This window comes from Procambarus clarkii, chromosome 37, assembly GCF_040958095.1.
Source record: "Procambarus clarkii isolate CNS0578487 chromosome 37, FALCON_Pclarkii_2.0, whole genome shotgun sequence".
NCBI classification, from domain to species: domain Eukaryota; kingdom Metazoa; phylum Arthropoda; class Malacostraca; order Decapoda; family Cambaridae; genus Procambarus; species Procambarus clarkii.
The window spans coordinates 27,384,979-27,404,363 of NC_091186.1; the positions used below are offsets into that span (position 1 = coordinate 27,384,979).

General features: G+C 36.7%; 1 protein-coding gene across 5 annotated transcripts in view; it reads right to left on the reverse strand.

Annotated features, from left to right (window-relative positions):
- The window catches only part of LOC123765886 (protein bric-a-brac 2), a 146,750-nt gene that overhangs the window by 23,193 nt on the left and 104,172 nt on the right, over positions 1-19,385 (reverse strand). The window contains exons 5-6 of one of the 5 annotated variants that reach the window (XM_045754738.2): positions 17,130-17,334; positions 9,532-9,674 (exon numbers count right to left, since the gene is read on the reverse strand). The exons of 2 other annotated variants lie outside the window; for them this stretch is intronic. In XM_045754738.2, coding sequence (XP_045610694.1) covers positions 9,664-9,674; positions 17,130-17,334 — 216 coding nt within the window. In that variant the 3' untranslated portion in view covers positions 9,532-9,663. Of the gene's footprint in view, positions 1-3,582; positions 9,675-17,129; positions 17,335-19,385 lie in introns of those variants that run through there. 2 more of the 5 variants (XM_045754739.2, XM_045754733.2) reach the window with 2 other exon arrangements.

Sequence of the window (19,385 nt, forward strand, 5' to 3'; positions counted from 1 at the left end):
CACTACATAAATATATCCATGTAAGCAAAATATGCTCAAGTAACATTAAACCAATGTAGGATCAATGTTATCAATATTGATTCAATGTTATATCAGTGTCATTTGCTCAGCTTTGCCCAGGGATTATGTACTGTACATGTATGTTGAAATCACAGGCAACAACTGTGGACAATATTGAACAAAATAACCTTGTGAACTTCAGAGCACCTTTATTCATGTCTCATTCGAGTTGCTAACTTTATATAGAAAACCTCTAGTAGAAAATATCCAGCTCATATATACCCACATCCTGGGCCAGGCTCAATGTTTACATGATAGTTCAGTGGTTTCCTATTCACCCACACACACTTTCTTCTATAACATAAATTTTAGAGGCTAGGCTTTTTGATCAAGTGTGTTTCTGGTGGTCCATCTAATTACCCAAAGCAACCCAAATTTACTCAAAGCTACCCAAAGGTTCCTAGCATTACGTAAGTAATGAAGAAATATGATATATTTACTCACTATATTGTTGGTGTTGAATGTTGAACATGAAAAAACATATTTTTACTCTGAAATAATAAAAATTTATAACAAAATTATTTGAAACTAAGTAGCATGAGAGGCCATAGGAAGTCGACGATCCAAGCGACAATGTTGTGGAGCAACTTATCCATGATGAACAAATTATTCAAGATATATTGTTGCCTAGAGGTTATATTAAGTTATGTTTGTATAGATTAGGTGAGGTTAGGTTATGTTTGGGTAGGTTGGTTAAATTAGGTAGGTACAGGAGGCTCATACGCCAGCAAACATTGTCGCTTGGACCGTCGACTTGCTTTGGCGTCACCAGCTTCTTATTTTCGTCTAATTTCATTATAAAATTATATTTTTTCCGTTTAAAAGTATGTTTTTCATGTTCTACATTGAGCACCAACATTATAATGAATAAATATATCATATTAATTGATTACTAACATAATGCTAGGAAACTTTGTGTAGCTTTGAATAAGTTTGGGTAGCTTTGGGTAATTAGATGAACCCGTTGCTGGTGAATACACAAACTGATTCCCTGCATCTGATCTTCATTATGTTTTGTTCTTATATCAAAATCCTGGCCTTCCACCCAGTGGCTGAGTGCATAATACTAATTTTATGATTAACCAAAACTATGTTTCTGGTACATGGTACATGAAATGAGCATGATGATGAATCAGTTTGTATTGTATTTCCACCACCAACTGATCAAAACTATTTTTATTTCCAAAATAATTGAATCTGTAGTGTTTTTATTTAGAAAAAATATAATTAAATGAGAACTAACAATTGTTTAAAGTTGACTAGATAACATTGAACTATCATGTAAATGCAAACAATACATCACAATAACGTGCGGGAAATCAGACACTGAACTCTCAAATAAGAAAAGAAAGAAAATAACAAAACTTCAGTCTGTCCTAGACCACACAACTTGATAATGGTCTGGGATGGATTGAAATGTCATCACTTCTTTCCTTTTCAGATGTGTGGGTTGGGTTATGTAAATATTATGCCTGACCTAAGACATGTATATACAAGAACTGGTCAATGTTTCCATTCATCTTCAGCAAGTTGGCAACTTGAGCAAAACAATAAATAAAGGCACTCCAAATTACACAATGCACATGTGTAATATTTTTTTCCATAAATATTATATATGGAATATGTTATATATATAATATTATATATGGAATATGTTCTGGCTAAGGGGTCATACCTAGTAGCCAGAATGCACTTCTCAGCCTACTATGCAAGGCCCGATTTGCCTAAAAAGCCAAGTTTTCATGAATTAATTGCTTTTCGACTACCTAACTTACCTAACCTAACTTTTTCGGCTACCTAACCTAACCTAACCTATAAAGATAGGTTAGGTTAGGTAGGGTTGGTTAGGTTCGGTCATATATCTACGTTAATTTTAACTCCAATAAAAGGAAATTGACCTCATACATAATGAAATGGGTAGCTTTATCATTTCATAAGCAAAAAATTTGAGAAAATATATTAATTCAGGAAAACTTGGTTTATTAGGCAAATCGGGCCTTGCATAGTAGGCTGAGAAGTGCGTTCTGGCTACTAGGTACGACATTATATATATATATATATACACACACACACACACAGTACAGTACTGTACAGTATATATATTTATTAGTATATTTGGGGAGCAGGTTTTCTTAAATACACATGTTGTTAACCACAACGAGATCAAAGAACCAAAGCTCAACCCCCGGAAGCACAACTAGTTGAGTGCAACAGCATTGTGACTATTAATTTTTTGGAGGATATTTTCTACTCTACACAAATACTTTCTACCATCTGGAGGATGAAGAAACACTAGACCACTTTATATTTCCATTTTTATTGTTCGACATTTCATCAGCAATGTGACATCTTCAGGAGTACACTGTTGAACTGACACAGGTATACTGAGTCAGTTCAACTGACTCAGTATACCTTGTAAGCTCAGTAATTACTGAGCTTAAAAGCTCAGTATACCTGTGTCAGTTCAACAGTGTACTCTTGAAGATGTCACATTGCTGATAAAACGTCGAACAATAAAAATGGAAATATCAGGTGATCTAGTGTTTCTTCATCCTCCAGATGGTAGAAGATATTTGTATAGAATGGAAAATATCCAAAAGAAAATTAATAATAGTCACATGGCTGTTGTATTTAATGACGAGTGTGTGTATGTATGTATGTATGTATGATGTATTTGTGTGTGTGTAATAATATAACTGAAAACTCACACCCAAGAAGTGACTCGAACCCATACTGCCAGAAGCACTATGCAACTGGTGTACAGGGCACCTTATCCACTCGACCATCACGACCGGACAAAAGCTGATGGTAGCCGAGGCTATTTCTCCATCAGCCCGCCGGCACTCTGATGGTAATCTTGGGCATAGTATTTTATCAAATCGCCTCATTCTTTGGGGCACACGTGAGGAACACAAATGCAAACAAGCCTGAATGGTCCCCAGGCATACATGCAACTGAAAACTCACACCCCAGAAGTGACTCGAACCCATACTGTCTTGATTTAGCTTGATTTTTTCCACTCTTCAAAAATAATAGTACAAAATTCTACTATCTGCTGGTTCATCAAATCATATTGCTACTTTCCACCAAATAGTTACTATAAGTAATGTAATTTCAGGAGGATGGGTTGATAATTTATACAGTATACAGAATATATAAAGTACATACACATATACATATATACAGTATACATACACAAATTATATATTCATATACTGTATATTTTATATATATATATATATATATATATATATATATATATATATATATATATATATATATATATATATATATATATATATATATATTATATATATATATATATATATATATATATATATATATATATATATATATATATATATACATATATATATATATATATATATATATATATATATATATATATATATATATATATATATAATATATATATATATATATATATATATATATATAATATATATATATATATATATATATATATATATATATATATATATATATATATATATATATATATATAGTCATACCTAATAGCCAGAATGTACTACTTGATCTAGCATGCACGACCAGATTTGCCTAATAGGCCAAGTGATTTTCACTATTTAAATGAAAAATCCAAATGGTTAATTTAAATTAATATTAGTACAGTATATTATACAAAGAACATGAATTACTGACTCAATTATGTTAGGTTAGGATAGGTTAGGTAGATTAGGTTTGGTCATATTTCAATGTTAGTTTAACCTACTATTATAAAAAGTTACAATCATATATAATATGAAAGCTTTATCATTTCATAACAAAAAAATGAAAAATATGTAATTTCAGAAAAACTCAGTTTGTTAGGCAAATCCAACCTTGCACAGTAGACCAAGTAGTGCATTCTGGCTATTAGGTACACACACACACAGTGTAATTACCTACGTTACACTTAATTATCTAAGTGTAGTTACAGGATGAGAGCTACGCTTGTGGTGTCCTGTCTTTCCAGCACTCTTTGTCATATAACGCTTTGAAATTACTAATGGTTTTGACCTCCACCATCTTCTCACCTAACTTGTTCCAACCGTCTACCACTCTGTTTACAAAAGTTAATTTTCTTATATTCATCCAGCAGCTTTGTTTCATTAGTTTAAATCTATGACCTCTTTGTTCTTGAAGTTCCGGGTCTCAGGAATTCTTCCCTATCGATTTTATCAATTCCTGTTATTATTTTGTATGAAGTGATCATATCGCCTCTTTTTCTTTTATCTTCTAGTTTTTGCATATTTAATGCCTCTAACCTCTCCTCATAGCTCTTGTCCTTCAGTTCTGGGAGCCACTTAGTGGCATGTCTTTGCACCTTTTCCAGTTTGTTGATGTGCTTCTTAAGATATGGGCACAATACAACTGCTACATATTCCAGCTTTGGTCTAACCAAAGTCGTGAATAATTTCTTTAGTATTTCTCCATCCATGTATTTAAAAGCAATTCTGATGTTAGAAAGTGTAGCATAGACGCCCCGCACAATGTTCTTAATGTGGTCCTCAGGTGACAGTTTTCTATCTAGAATCACCCCTAGATCCTTTCTTTGTCATAACTATTTAAAGATTTCTCACATAATTTATAGGTTGTCTGGGGTCTATGTTCTCCAATTCCACATTCCATAACATGGCATTTACTCACATTAAATTCCATTTGCCAAGTGTTGCTCCATATACTTATTTTGTCCAGGTCTTCTTGAAGGGCATGACAATCATGTAGGTTTCTTATCTTCCCTCTTATCTTAGCATCATCAGCAAACATGTTCATATAATTCTGTATTCCATCTGGTTGATCATTTATGTAGACAATGAACATTACAATGCAAGAACTGAACCCTGTGGTACTATATTTGTGACATTCCTCCAATCCTCCGTTGATACATTGCCTCTGATTACGACCCTCATTTTTCTATCAGTTAGGAAATTTTTCATCCATGTTAGATGCTTACCTGTCACCCCTTCAAAATGTTCCAGTTTCCAGAAACCATATTGTCTGTCTGATGTTATATAATTTTTCTCCAGGTGTTCTACCCATTTAGTTTTAATTACTTTCTCCGATATTTTGACTATTACACTTATCAATGATACAGGTCTATAATTGACAGGGTCTCCCCTGCTGCCACTTTTGTAGATTGGAATTATGTTAGCCTTTTTCCACACATCAGCTACAACTCCTGTACTCAGAGATGCCTGAAAAAATCAGTTGAACGGGAATTCTTATTGTGTCTGGTTCCCTGAAGATTTCATTTTGTACAAACACATTTTGAAACGTTTCGTTTAATGTTTCACACATTTCATTTTCATTTTCCGTGAATCTATTTCCCATTTTCAACCTCTGAATATTAATCTTTACCTGCAATTTGTTGTTTATGAATTTATAGAATAGACCTGGTTCTGTTTTATATTTGTCCGCGATCCCTTTTCAACATTTCTTTCTGCCTCTATCTTCTCTGCTGTGAAGTTGTTTCTCGCATATATGTATTGCTGGTATGTTTGGGGTTTGGCCTCTTCCTATATTGATTCCATTTTTGTGTCTTTTGGTCTCTGGCCCTCTCGCAATTTCTGTTGAACCAATCCTGTTTCCTAGTTCTGCATCTCTGCTTTGGTATAATTTTTTTTGTGACTTTATCATATATTTCACAAAGCTTGACATACATCTCATTTACTTCATGTCTTAACAGCAAGTCTTTCCAGTCAAATTCCTTAAAGAAATGTCTGAGTTCTCCATAATAACCTTTCCTGAAATCAGGCTTTCAACTGCTTCAGCCACATTTTCTTCCAGATTATTATGCATTGCATACTTTATTCCCAAAAAGACATGGTCACTTTTACCCAAGGTAGGAAGGTACTGTCAAATATCTCTTCCTCCTTCCTGATATACAGTATATCAAATCCAGCATGGAGGGAACATCCCCTTCCCTCATCCTCGTAGCTTGTTTAACATGTTGAAACATGAATGTTTCCAGAATGAGGTTTACGAATCTACAAGTCCAAAAATCCTCTGTTCTAGCTTCGTAAGCCTCCCAGTCTATGGATTTTAAGTTGAAGTCAAGTTGAAGAGTGTGTGTAATTACCTAGAAGTCAAGTTGAAGAGTGTGTGTAATCACCTAAGTGTAGTTATCTAAGTGTAGTTACAGGATGAGAGCTACGCTCGTGATGCCCCGTCTACCCAGCACTTTTTGTCATATAACGCTTTGAAACTACTGACGGTTTTGGCTTCCACCACCTTTTCACCTAACTTGTTCCAACCGTTTACCACTATTTGTGAAAGTGAATTTTCTCATATTTCTTTGGCATATTTGTTTAGTTAGTTTGAATCTATGACCTCTTGTTCTTGAAGTTCCAGGTCTCAGGAAATCTTCCCTATCAATTTTATCAATTTCTGTTACTATTTTGAATGTAGTGATGATATAACCTCTTTTTCTTCTGTCTTCTAATTTTAGCATATATAATGCCTCTAACCTCTCCTCGTAGCTCTTGCCTTTCAGTTCTGGGAGCCACTTAGCATGTCTTTGCACCTTTTCCAGTATGTTGATGTGCTTCTTAAGATATGGGCACCACACAATGGCTGCATATTCTAGCTTTGGCCTAACAAAAGTTGTGAACAATTTCTTCAGTATTTTGCCATCCATGTATTTGAAAGCAATTCTGAAGTTAGAAAGCGTAGCACAGGCTCCTCGCACAACGTTCTTTATGTGATACTCAGGTGATCAATTATAGACCTGAATCTTTGACAAGAGTAATAGTCAAAATAGTGGAAAAAATCATTAAAACTTAATGGGTAGAACCCCTCAAGAAAAACGATATATCAGACAGACAGTATGCTTTTCGATCTGGAAGAGCCTGTGTAACGAATTTACTCAGTTTCTATGATCGAGCCACAGAGATTTTACAGGAAAGCGATGGTTAGGTTGACTGCATCTATCTGGGCCTAAAAAAGGCTTTTAACAGAGTTCCACTTAAAAGGTACTTTTGAAACTGGAACATATTAGGGGGGGTGACAGGTAAGCTTCTAACATGGATGAAAAACTTCCTGATTGAAAAATGAGGCCCGTAATCAGAGGCAATGTATTGGATTGGAGGAATGTCACAAGTGGAGTACCACAGGGTTCAGTTCTTGCACCGGTAATGTTCATTGTCTACATAAACTATCTACCAGATGGAATACAGAATTATATGAACATGTTTACTGATGATGCTAAGATAAGAGGGGAGATAAGAAACCTAGATGATTGTCATGACCTTCAAGAAGACTTGGACAAAATAAGTATATCGAGCACCACTTGGCAAATGGAATTTAATGTGAATAAATGCCATGTTATGGAATGTGGAATTGGAGAACATAGACCCCAGACAACCTATAAATTATGTGAGAAATCTTTAAATAGTTCTGACAAAGAAAGGCATTTAGGGGCGGTTCTAGATAGAAAACTGTCACCTGAGGACCACATTAACACTTTCGCTCCCTGGGCACGTGCGGCGCCCATTTAGAGGTCATGTACCCGACGTGCGGGCGATCGTGCGGCGACACCGAAATGTGAATACTCGTTTCAGTTTTCTCACCTTAATTCTCGTGCTACATCGTTCTTTTTGGTATCATTGTGTTCGCAATTAAATTCCCAACAGGTGTACTGTATATGCATATAATGTCTAAAAGCCAGCGTGACTCCCCACAGCAAGGCCTAAAGTTACCCATGAACGAGCACCAATTTGTACACCTCAGCCTAATGCGTATACTCGTTCAGTTTGATAACATAAATTTTCGTGTTACGTCTTTCATTTTGGTATCAAATTGTTCGCAACATAAAGGCGTATATTTTAAAACTGTTCCCATAATAATAGAGCAATAACAGGAATTTTAACAAATATTTTAATTTTGAACGCTCATCATCACAAAATTACTTATATCTTTCCAGTGTTCTGATATCAAGTTTCGTGTTACATTTGGTATCAAATTGTGCGCACTCTGAAGGTGCTCATTTTGAAACTATTCCGAAGTCGATTAGATAACAAATGAATTTTATACAAATATTTTTTTAGCGGACCCTCATCATATCCGATGCTCTGACTCGAGAAAAAAAAACGGATGCAAGTCACGTTTGAAGAGTGCTATAGTGTTAAGAACATTGTGCGAGGAGCGTATGCTACACTTTCTAACTTCAGAATTGCTTTTAAATACATGGATGGAGAAATACTAAAGAAATTGTTCACAACTTTTGTTAGACCAAAGCTGGAATATGCAGCGGTTGTGTGGTGCCAATATCTTAAGAAGCACATCAACAAACTGGAAAAGGTGCAAAGACATGCTACTAAGTGGCTCCCAGAACTGAAAGACAAGAGCTACGAGGAGAGGTTAGAGGCATTAAATATGCAAAAACTAGAAAATAGAAGAAAAAGAGGCGATATGATCACTACGTTCAAAATAATAACAGGAATCAATAAAATCGATAGGGAAGAATTCCTGAGACCCAGAACTTCAAGAACAAGGGGTTATAGATTTAAACTGGCGAAACAAAGCTGGCGGAGAAATATAAGAAAATTCACTTTTGTAAACAGAGTGGTAGACGGTTGGAACAAGTTAGGTGAGGTGATGGTGGAGACCAAAACTGTCAGTACAGGTAATTTCAAAGCGTTATATGACAAAGAGTGCTGGGAAGATGGGACACCACGAGCGTAGCTATCATCCTGTAACTACACTTAGGTAATTACACACAAAGTATATATAATGATATATGTTCCAATGCTTATATTAAAAATTATAAAACAAATTTTATAATTTGCAATGACATTTCTAAGCTTCAAAATATTGTTTGAATTTACACCATGATCAGAATAAAATTATTTTTTCACCGAATGTATTTTTAACCATATAAAGTGCACTCACACAACACCTGTGCTTGCTTCTTAAAACCGACAACAAAGTATTTGAATGTCATACAATAAATCACAGTGTCTTGCATGAAACATTTTAAGAAAGAGCTTACTAAAAATATCCAGTAAGCTCCCCACAACTCATAATTTCCAATATTTTTTTAGCAGTGATGCTGAAGACCTTACCTGCATAAAACTCTACTGGTATATACCCACCTCATCACTAGGTTCAGCAACAGTGCTTTTAACAATTAGTTTTGGAAATATTCCAAAACAGCCACATGAAATTAATAATATACTGTACTTTACTGTTACATCACCTCAATACACAAATCTCAAGAGTAATGTTACAATGTTCTAAACTGAAGTACCAGCAGTAGCAATTAAATTGCACACGTCTAAGTCTGCAATACGTCTTGCCTCACAGCGTCGATGTATCTGACTATGCTGATGTCTAACAAGTGCTAAGCGTTTGAAATTAGTATTTCCAGAAACAAATCTCGTCTTCTTGTCATCTTCCGTTCCATATTTTAGACATGTTGTGCACGTCATAACTCTCTTCTTGGTGTCGTAGTAAACCCACTCAAATTCTAATCTCCAATTTTCAACAAAATTCCTGGAACGTCTTGTTGCTTCGTACTTTCTATATCGTTCACGCTGCTCTTCACTGTTGTAGTACATCTGCCTCTCTTGCAACTGGAACTCAAGGACGTCCTGCGAGTGAAGAAATTATCCAGTCAGAGGCTGAATTTAGCATTTAACCCTTAAATGGCTTAGCTAATTAAATGTCCTACATCATGGTGCGCATCACAAAAAATATTTCACAAAACTAATTAAAAAATTGCATTTGTCGATTTGAGCACAGGAGGTAATCACAAATAGCGATTGGAACCATTTAAGGGTTAATGGCTTGATCCACATGCCTACATGATATTCTACTTGTCATTTTTCACAATGCTCATTAAGATTATAATCTGCAATACCACTCCTGAAGAATTTATGTTCTAACCACAATCTTGGGCACAGTGGTAATGGTCAGCTTGTGTTTACTTGGCCAGAATTAAATGCCACAAATCCAAAACATTGCTTACATGCTTCCTATCTGATGGATCACTTCATCATTCAGCCTAATCACTACAATGACCAGAGTGCAGTAATGATGATGATGAGTGGTCATCATCAGTCAATTGCTGATTAAATTAACTTTGTTGAAATGATAAAGGTGACAAAAACATAAGAATAAAGAAAACTGCAAAAGGCTTATTGGCCTATATGAGGCAACTCCTATTTACATTCACTCAAACTACAGTACTAACAATATCACCAATGCAAATACGACTGACTATAGCGTTAACCCCTGGGCTGCTTTTGCAATTATAGCCTGCAACACACCCAGGCTCAAGAAAGAAAAAGAAGAAAAAGATATTTTTTTGTCTTATAAAAGTGTTCTCTTTGTGTTGGTTACCCTAGGGCCAACATGTGCCACCTACGATTCCACACCCCCACTCCCTGATCACGGGGAGGGAGGGGAGGGATCGAAGGTGGCACATTTTGCCCGCAACAGAGCGAGGAAGTCCGGCAAAATTGAGGCGCTGACAGCAAGTGTCGGAGGAGGAGGTCTGCTCCGCCTGAGCTGTCAGGCGGGAGTTGCCACAAAGATATTATTACCTAATTATTTAAATGTCTCTGATTTATTTTTTCTTAGTTTTTGCAGTAACATTATTCAATAGTGTGTAGTGTGATATATTTATATAATATAATGTGTGAATCATTGCTATACTCAAAAGTATGGTGTGCATATTAGTGATTCAATTATGTTCTTAAAACAATAAACAAATAGTTTTGCTATTATTACACTATACACATGGGTCATATATAAGTATCTGCATGTTTTGTTCAGTTGTACCACTGTACGACTAAGCTAATATGGTGTTCAAACAACATAGTAGCCACCCTACACACAGCATGACAAGTCATGCAGATAATGCCACATACCTCACCAAAAGGGCTCCTCCCAACATACTCCTTTTGCTGTTATTACACTAATACACACATTGTATATAAGAATTTACATTTGTGATCACCATAGTGAACCACTAAGTTGGTATGATGAGTGCAGACAATAACAGGTGGCCATACACAGTCAGCAGACACTACTTCCCTCAGCATTACTCCTCCCACCATACTACAGTGCTAATTATCACAACAATCCTGCTATTATCAGATCCTGGTCATTTTTATCACAGTCAGGGGTCTTCTGTAATATTATCATCGCTAAATCATACCAGTTACATGTATATTTTGACATTTTTAGTGATGCTGTGGTCACAAGCTCCAAGTTAACAGCACAGTAGTGCAGTTAACTCATGCTGCATGTGCCAGCCTTGGGTGCTTACTCCATACTGAGGCTCTCACACCCAGGAATGTTGCGCACAACTTTTTTTTTAAATGGCGTCTGTTTACAAGAGCCCAGAGGAAGCTGATGTGAACCCCGTGTAACCGCGAGACCTTTAAATCTTGCGGGGTACTCCAACACATCAATAGCTATGGTGCACAGTTCCGCGACAGTTACTCACCACAGCTATTGATGTGTAGCACAGTTTAAGGGTTAAGAAGCAAAGAGAACATGCACAATTTGTTTGGGTTGGTGTTGATACAATCAGCTTTACCTTACTATTAGTAAAATAATGAACATGTGTAAAGTAACTAGTAATAATAGACAGGTGTAGGGTAATGGACAGGTGTAGGGTTATTAGTAATAATGGACAGGTGTAGGGTAACCAGTAATAATGGACAGGTGTAGGGTAACCAGTAATAATGGACAGGTGAAGGGTAACCAGTAACAATGGAGTTAAGTGAACCATTCACTTAAATAGTTACAACATAAATAATTTAATAAAACATTAAATTCAATAACGTACCAAACTATCCGACCTTAAGAAATCCAAACAAATGAACACATCCACAAGGCCCATGATGAGGATTCAAACCTACGCACGGGATTTGTTCATTTGATGTATCACACTATTGTGATTTGTGTATCAAAACAAATATTCATAGATATGCAGTAACAAACAAAATTTGAAATGAATTATTTTTTTTTTTAATACAGTGGTAACTTGAAATACGAGTGTCCCTGTATACGAGTTTTTCGGAATATGAGCAGGATTTGCTCGGAAAATTTACATCGGAATACGAGCATTGCCTCGGAAGACGAGGGTGTTGATACGCGTACAGGCCGACTAGCGTGAAGTGCCACGGTGATTGCGCCTCAGTTTACCAGTGCCTCGCGCCCTTACCAGTGCCTCACGCTCAGTGACTCTCCTGCCTGAATTCTTCACAAGGATATAAAGTTTTTTGTTGCATTTATGGCCATTTGAGCATAAAAGTTGTTATTTATATCTTGCCATGGGTCCCAAGAAAGCCAGTGGTAAGGTTCAACCCAAGAAAATAGTTGTGAGTAGGTGCAGTAGAGGATGCCCCTTCTTCATTAAGAAAATGTGTGAAGTAAGAACTGCAAAGAACTGCAAAGTTTTGTTGAAAAAACTCGCCCAGATAAAGCTGTAACAGGCCATTGCATCGACCTTTTAAATGACAATGTGATGTCTTACTACAGACAAGTGTTAAAATGTAGGGAAAAACAAATGTCTTTAGACAGATTCTTAGTAAGACAAGCAAGTCCTAGTGGTATGCAGGCAAAACGTGCCAGAGAGTGCTCAGTGACTCACGCTCAGTGCACACCAGTGAAGTCCTCACTGCCTGATGTTATAATGGAAGGGGACTCCCCTTCCAAACAGTAACACCTCTCCTCCTCCCTCCTCCTCACCATCTTCCATACGCCAACAGAAGTCATCAGCAAGGGTAAGTAATAACTTGAACATACTGTACTTTCGTAGTGTAGATTTAGATGAATTGGGTATAAAATTTAGTTTGAAGTGAGCTTTTTGGGTAGTCAGGAACGGATTAATTCATTTCCCATTATTTCTTATGGGGAAAATAGCTTTGGTTTACGAGTTTTCGGATTACGAGCTGTCTCCAGGAATGGATTAAACTCTTAAACCGAGGTACCCCTGTATGTACAGTACTACAGTATATATTTAATTTCTCAACAGTGCTAGTTATCACTGAAACCTCCAAATTAGAACTATTTTGGTAAATTATCTCGCAGAAAAACGACAACAATAAGTCAATCATATCTACTAGAGAAACCAAAACCAAGTTTAGCTCAAACTTTTCAGTCAGTAAAGAGAACGATATTTTTTTTAATTATATTTTTGGTAACATGAAAATCACAAGAGGACAGTACAGAAATAAAATGGCACAATGTAAAATATATTTTTTTTTTCCCTGGATAACATAATTTTTGTAATTGTTTATGCCTCCAAAATACAAAAAGTTATTATTATTCTCCTCAAACTTTGCATTGATCTTTGTCTTAGACAGTTTAGGGAAGATGTCATGAAGGTACTTGAAGGCTATTAGCAAAGTTTGAGGGGAATAATTACCATTTTCTATATTTTGAAGCCACAAGCAATTAGAAAATAACACTTACTATCCTGGGACAAAAGCTGTGTTACATAGTGTAACAGGAAAAACTGCAATATACTCAGTACTCACCTTAATTGTTTTCTTGAATATTTTCTCTATTTTTACTATCAGTACTGTACCTTTTAGGAGGTACAGTACCTTGTAGCATTTAGGAGCTCTGAGCATACTAGGTCTTCTTTAACCACTGTGTTGTGCCAACCGAGAAAACTCGGTCGGTGGGAAACTGCCCCAAAAGAGAAAACACCTTTTGAATATTTCGTACTCATTCAAAACGCGTGCGTAGTAGGTTGTGTACGAAATGGACTCTTGGGATCTCCAGTGAGAGGCAGCCATCTTGGAAAAAATTCCTAGAATATCCTAGGGCTGCTGGCTGGCTTACTATTGAGTGAGCAACTATGGGTGGTGCACGTGTCTCTGGCTCCCAAACACCTGTCTAATGAGGTGTTGAAAGATCGCTCTGTCAGTGAAATTCAGACCTTATTGTTTGAAGAACATAAGGGTCATGATAATGATGAAACTAGGCACAATAAGGACCTAACACAAAGTTCAGATGCAAGTGATACAGCACCGATGAGGACTATATAGCGAACGTATCAAACCTACTCCTCCATGTGACACATTTACCTTATTGCATTGATACAGATTATATTCTGGTGTCCAGACTCACTGTTCATTAATTCCCCTGTATGGGAGTCTGTGAAAGCTTCCAATGCTGCATTTACCTCTGTGAGGAGGCCGTTTATTAATGGTATTTTGTTTTTAGTCCCTGGATGTTGGCAGAGGTAAATGAGGTTACTTTATTTGATGTATTTTAACTGAGGAAGAATGTTTTCCAGGGAGTTTTGTTATGCAATGGCATATTGGCTTTGTTCTGTCCTATACTGGTTGTTGCTTACCGCATTTGAAACAGTTACTGGGTGTACTGGTAGCTGTGTCCCTGGCATGCGTATGGTTCACGTGGCTGGTTTCAGTACCATACATTCTCTCTTTTTCCACCTTTTGAAAGTGCTTTTTCTGGATTTAAAAAAATATTTGCCTCTTCTTCCATGCTATTTTTCTGCTTGTCATTCTGTGCCTTTTACATGGGCAATAAAGGTCATAGCATTTTCTTTCTTTGTAGAGAGTTTGAAAGAGTAACTCAGGTATTGGTGAACAACGGATATAGCAACGCGGAAATAAACGCAAGTGAGGCTTTGCACATGACTGGGTGGAAATACCTACATGTTGATCCAAGTGACATTTTCCCTTCCTAAGTAAATTAAGGCATTTTTTGGGGTGAGGGTAACTGCAGTCTAACCCCTTTCTCTTTCCAGAATATCTATGTTTGCAAATGCCCTTTGCATAATATTTATGTATGTCTGTCTTTCTTGTCTGTCTCCCTCTATCAATGTCTGTACCATTCAGGCTGTTTGTTACATTTTTCTGTTTCCCGTCATCTTTATCAAGGTGTACTGATTCAGAGCTCTTCCCTTCTTGAACTTGTATGTCTTGTGTTGTTTCTTCCTTGTCAACAGCAACACTTGTGCCAGTATTATTTTTTTTCCAAGTCTGTGTGGATAACTGGTAGGATTTATATGAAACTCATTCTTTGGTCATGAAACATGGTATCCAAGAGTTTATAGGAAAAAGAAATACAGTGGCGTCTCGATTAATGAATTTAATCCGTTCCGGCACCGAGCTCGTCATGTGAAATGCTCGTCTTGCGAAACAACAACAACACTGTCGTCAGAGGCATCCAAGAACCAGTGGGAACACTAGGAAGCATCATGTAGTTTGCTCGTTAATCGAGACAAATTTTCTGTGAGTGGCTCGCTTGTTACTCGAAATGCTCATAACTGGAGTCGCATGTCACTCGTGGTTCCACTGTATAGGAAAATTCACTTTTACAGAGTGGTAGATGGTTGGAACAAGTTAGGTGAGACGGTGGAGGCCAAAACCGTTGGTAATTTCAAAGCATTATACAGTATGACAAAGAGTGTTTTGAAGATGGTACACCACGAGTGTAGCTCTCATCCTGTAACTACACTTAGTTATTACCTATGCTTAAAAATAAGGTGCTTGTATATGAGCACTATATTTTTTTAGCATAGCAATGTTCCACACATTTAGCTATATAAATGTTAAAATTACACACTATTGAATAATATTACTGCAAAAAACTAGTTATAAAACCAAAGACATTGAAATGATTACCGGTGTGTAAAAATGCACAGTATTTTGTGGCAACCCCTGTGGTAAAGTGCTAGGTTGACCTTAGATCATTATGAGAATTAACCATCTTAGTGGTTTATGGTACACAAAAATGTAGATCTTGGTTATCTTGAGATGATTTCGGGGCTTTTAGTGTCCCCGCAGCCCGGTCCTCGACCAGGCCTCCACCCCCAGGAAGAAGCCCGTGACAGCTGACTAACACCCAGGTACCTATTTTTACTGCTAGGTAACAGGGGCATAGGGTGAAAGAAATTTTGCCCATTGTTTCTCGCCGGCACCTGGGATCGAACCCAGGACCACTGGATCACAAGTCCAGCGTGCTGTCCACTCGGCCAACCGGCTCCCCTTAATAGTTACATATAGTATGTGCATATAATGTAACAACAACAAAAACACTAAGTGATTTAAGAATATAATATACGTGTCACTAGATATGAGCACCAAAGGTTTTAGCATGGCAATGTTTCACACTTTAACTATATAAATTCTTTAAATTACAAACTATTAAATAATATTACTGGTTTTACATCTAGTTTTTTTTTTTGCAAAGACATTGAAATAATTATGTAAAACTGTAGTTGCGGCAGCACCTGCCACACTGCTCGGCTGGGGCACACCACTGCTGTGTAGTACTCTATTAGCGCCAAATATTCCCAGACTTTCTCACCCCATCACAGCCAAAGTATGTCACATAAAATATTTTTTTTTTTAGTTTTCTTTGATCAGAGAATACATTTTAACAATATAAGAAGAAAAAAATTTAGGGGAATAAGTTTTTTCTGTGCACCAGGGGCTTGTCACATTTAACAGTGGTGCAGCTGAGTGGTTAAACAACACAACTATTTAAAAGTACTATATCGAGGTGCACATGACTGAAAATAATTAACAAATCAAATGGGGCTAATCACATATGATGATTGGAGCACAGGAGGAAATCATAGATAGTGACTGAAGCAATGTAAAGGTTAAGGAGTCCAGCACATTCATCAACAATATTGAATGGAGTAACAAATAATCATGGTTTGAGATCTTGCACAAACCCACCACCTCCAGTCAAACAGAAACCTAGTTGAAAGCAAGCAAGTACTGTACAATGAAATCAGAAAAACGTGATGCACTTAAGAGGAAATAGTGATGCTATATGATGGAATTGAACCCGTATCCTGAACTCCCCAGGTTGGAGAGTCCAGGGATGGATGGCTCAATTTCTTCTTATAGCCTCACTATTTTCTCACAAATTTATTCATCAGTATTAAAGTATCAACAATATTTTATAAAATCCAATTGCATTGTTCTGCTTTTAATGTAGTTTCATGATACATGAAAGTACATGAGCAGCAGACAGTCACTCTGACACTGTCAAGAAATCAACACTACCACTGTCTATTCTCAGTTTACTAAGCTCATCACCTTTACTCCTCTGTCTTGCTTTTCTTTCCCTCCATTTCCTACGCATCTTCTCCCGGTAGTCTTTGTCAGTATTGTGCTTCCACTTTTGTCTCTCATAGTGTCTTTTCCTGCGTGCCTTCTCCCTGGCTCTTGAGAGGTCCTCACTATTAAGTATCTGATAACATGTCCCTTGTTGCAGCTGCTCTGGTTCAAAGCTATCGTCCATCTGTAAGAGAACGGTAATGGCTTTATACACAGCTGCAACAATTCCTGGGACATGCATGGAAGTGTTCCAGGCTCTGGACGACAGCACGTGATGCTGATGTCTTATCGCATAAATTTAAAAAAAAAAAAAAAAAAAAAAATTATATGCAAGTTTTCCCAATTACAACAATTCCTGTTTTAACAACTACTGTATTTTAACAGTTTAATTTACATATTCATGGTTTAATATAAATTTTAAATGGATAGCAAACTATCAGGAAATCTTTCACAAAATGGTTCAAGAAATATGCTGTAAGTTTATTTATGTTTTCTCAAATTACTGCACTGCATTGAAAAGTAACACAGTAACAATACTTGTGTCCATCATTAGAATTAAGCAATTAGCAACAGACAGCACCAAGCCTAGAAGACTATTCAGCACCATCAAAACAGTTCTAGATATCGTTCAAGATAACTAATACGCATTAAACTTTAGAACCACCACCATTCATAAAACATTTTATGTAAATATTATTTGAGTTACCTCTAACCTAACCCAACTTTATCTATGATACCTCTAATTTAACCTCAATTTGTGATACTTCTAACCTACCTTTAATTGTGATACGTTTAACCTAACTTTATCTGTGATACCCCTAACCTAATCTAATGTTATCTGTGATACCCCTAACCTAATCTAATGTTATCTGTGATACCCCTAACCTAATCTAATGTTATCTGTGATACCCCTAACCTAATCTAATGTTATCTGTGATACCCCTAACCTAATCTAATGTTATCTGTGATACCTCTAACCTAACCTAACTTTATCTGTGATACAATACCTCTAATTTTACACACAAAAAATAAAATTCTAACTAATAAGAGATGAAAATGATCAATCACTGCACTGTGGCGAGTGTCTTAAGGCGCTCGACTGGTGGTACGCACGTCGCATTTTGGCACTCGTGCGTATATCATAACATTCAAAACACCACCGTATATAAGAGGCTCACATTTGCTTCCTCAGGCCTCCAGTAACCATCCCTTATCATGTCTGGCACATCACCATCCAGTGTCTGAGCTGGATAGTGAGTATAATTCCTAGTATGAATCCAGTCATACTAGGAGCCATTGAAGGTTTAACAACAGAAAATGAGTGATTACCATGTACATAAATATATAATGTATATATATATTATGTAATTACTGGTATATAAAGTTTAGCCTTTAACAACCACAATGTAAATATTCCACTAGTTAAAATTCCAATTTGTTTTATTTGTTTTAATTTGTATATTTCATTTTTGTGTTTGAGAGTATGCATTAGTAAATGAGTATGATTCTGTGTGTAAGTTTTCCTGCACATTTTCGTGAGAGGAGTCCACTCCACTCCTCCACTAGACAAGGCAAAGGGGGGCTGAGACCCCAAACACACACAGGTTGTGTGGCGTGTGCTCATTAGGTACCCACCTCACTGCGTGACATTATTGACCTCCATTTATATCTCTATGACTGGAACTGTAATTGTTAATCTGATGAGTGGGATTTTTCCTGGTTAGTGTATTATCCCTTTTCCTATGTTTAAATAAATGTAATGCACTCACTTTGATTACTCACAGAACAAATCCACAAGGGCCGTGACGAGGGTTTGAACCTACATCCGAGAGGATCCCAGACGCTGCCTTAATCGACTGAGCTACGACATGGTTATAGGAATTGCAACCGGGAAATCATCCTGATTTACCAACGGTTCCTGCAGTCTCTCCAAGACACAAATCAGGGTTTTACGCAATTTCCCCATACACCCGAGCTATCTCAGTTGATTAAGGCAGCATCTGGGATCCTCTCGGACGTAGGTTTGAACCCTCGTCACATCCCTTGTGGATTTGTTCACTTTGATTGTTTCTTGAGTCCTGCCAATGCAAAAATATGGTACTGGCTCCACATGGTCACTCTTGTGTTTAAAGTTGTAATAAATGCATATTGATTCTATATCTCTGGTTTAAAGTAACTTACCTATACTGTAACTAAGAAGGTAAGGACGAGTTTCGTGGGTTCGTACTCTCGGAT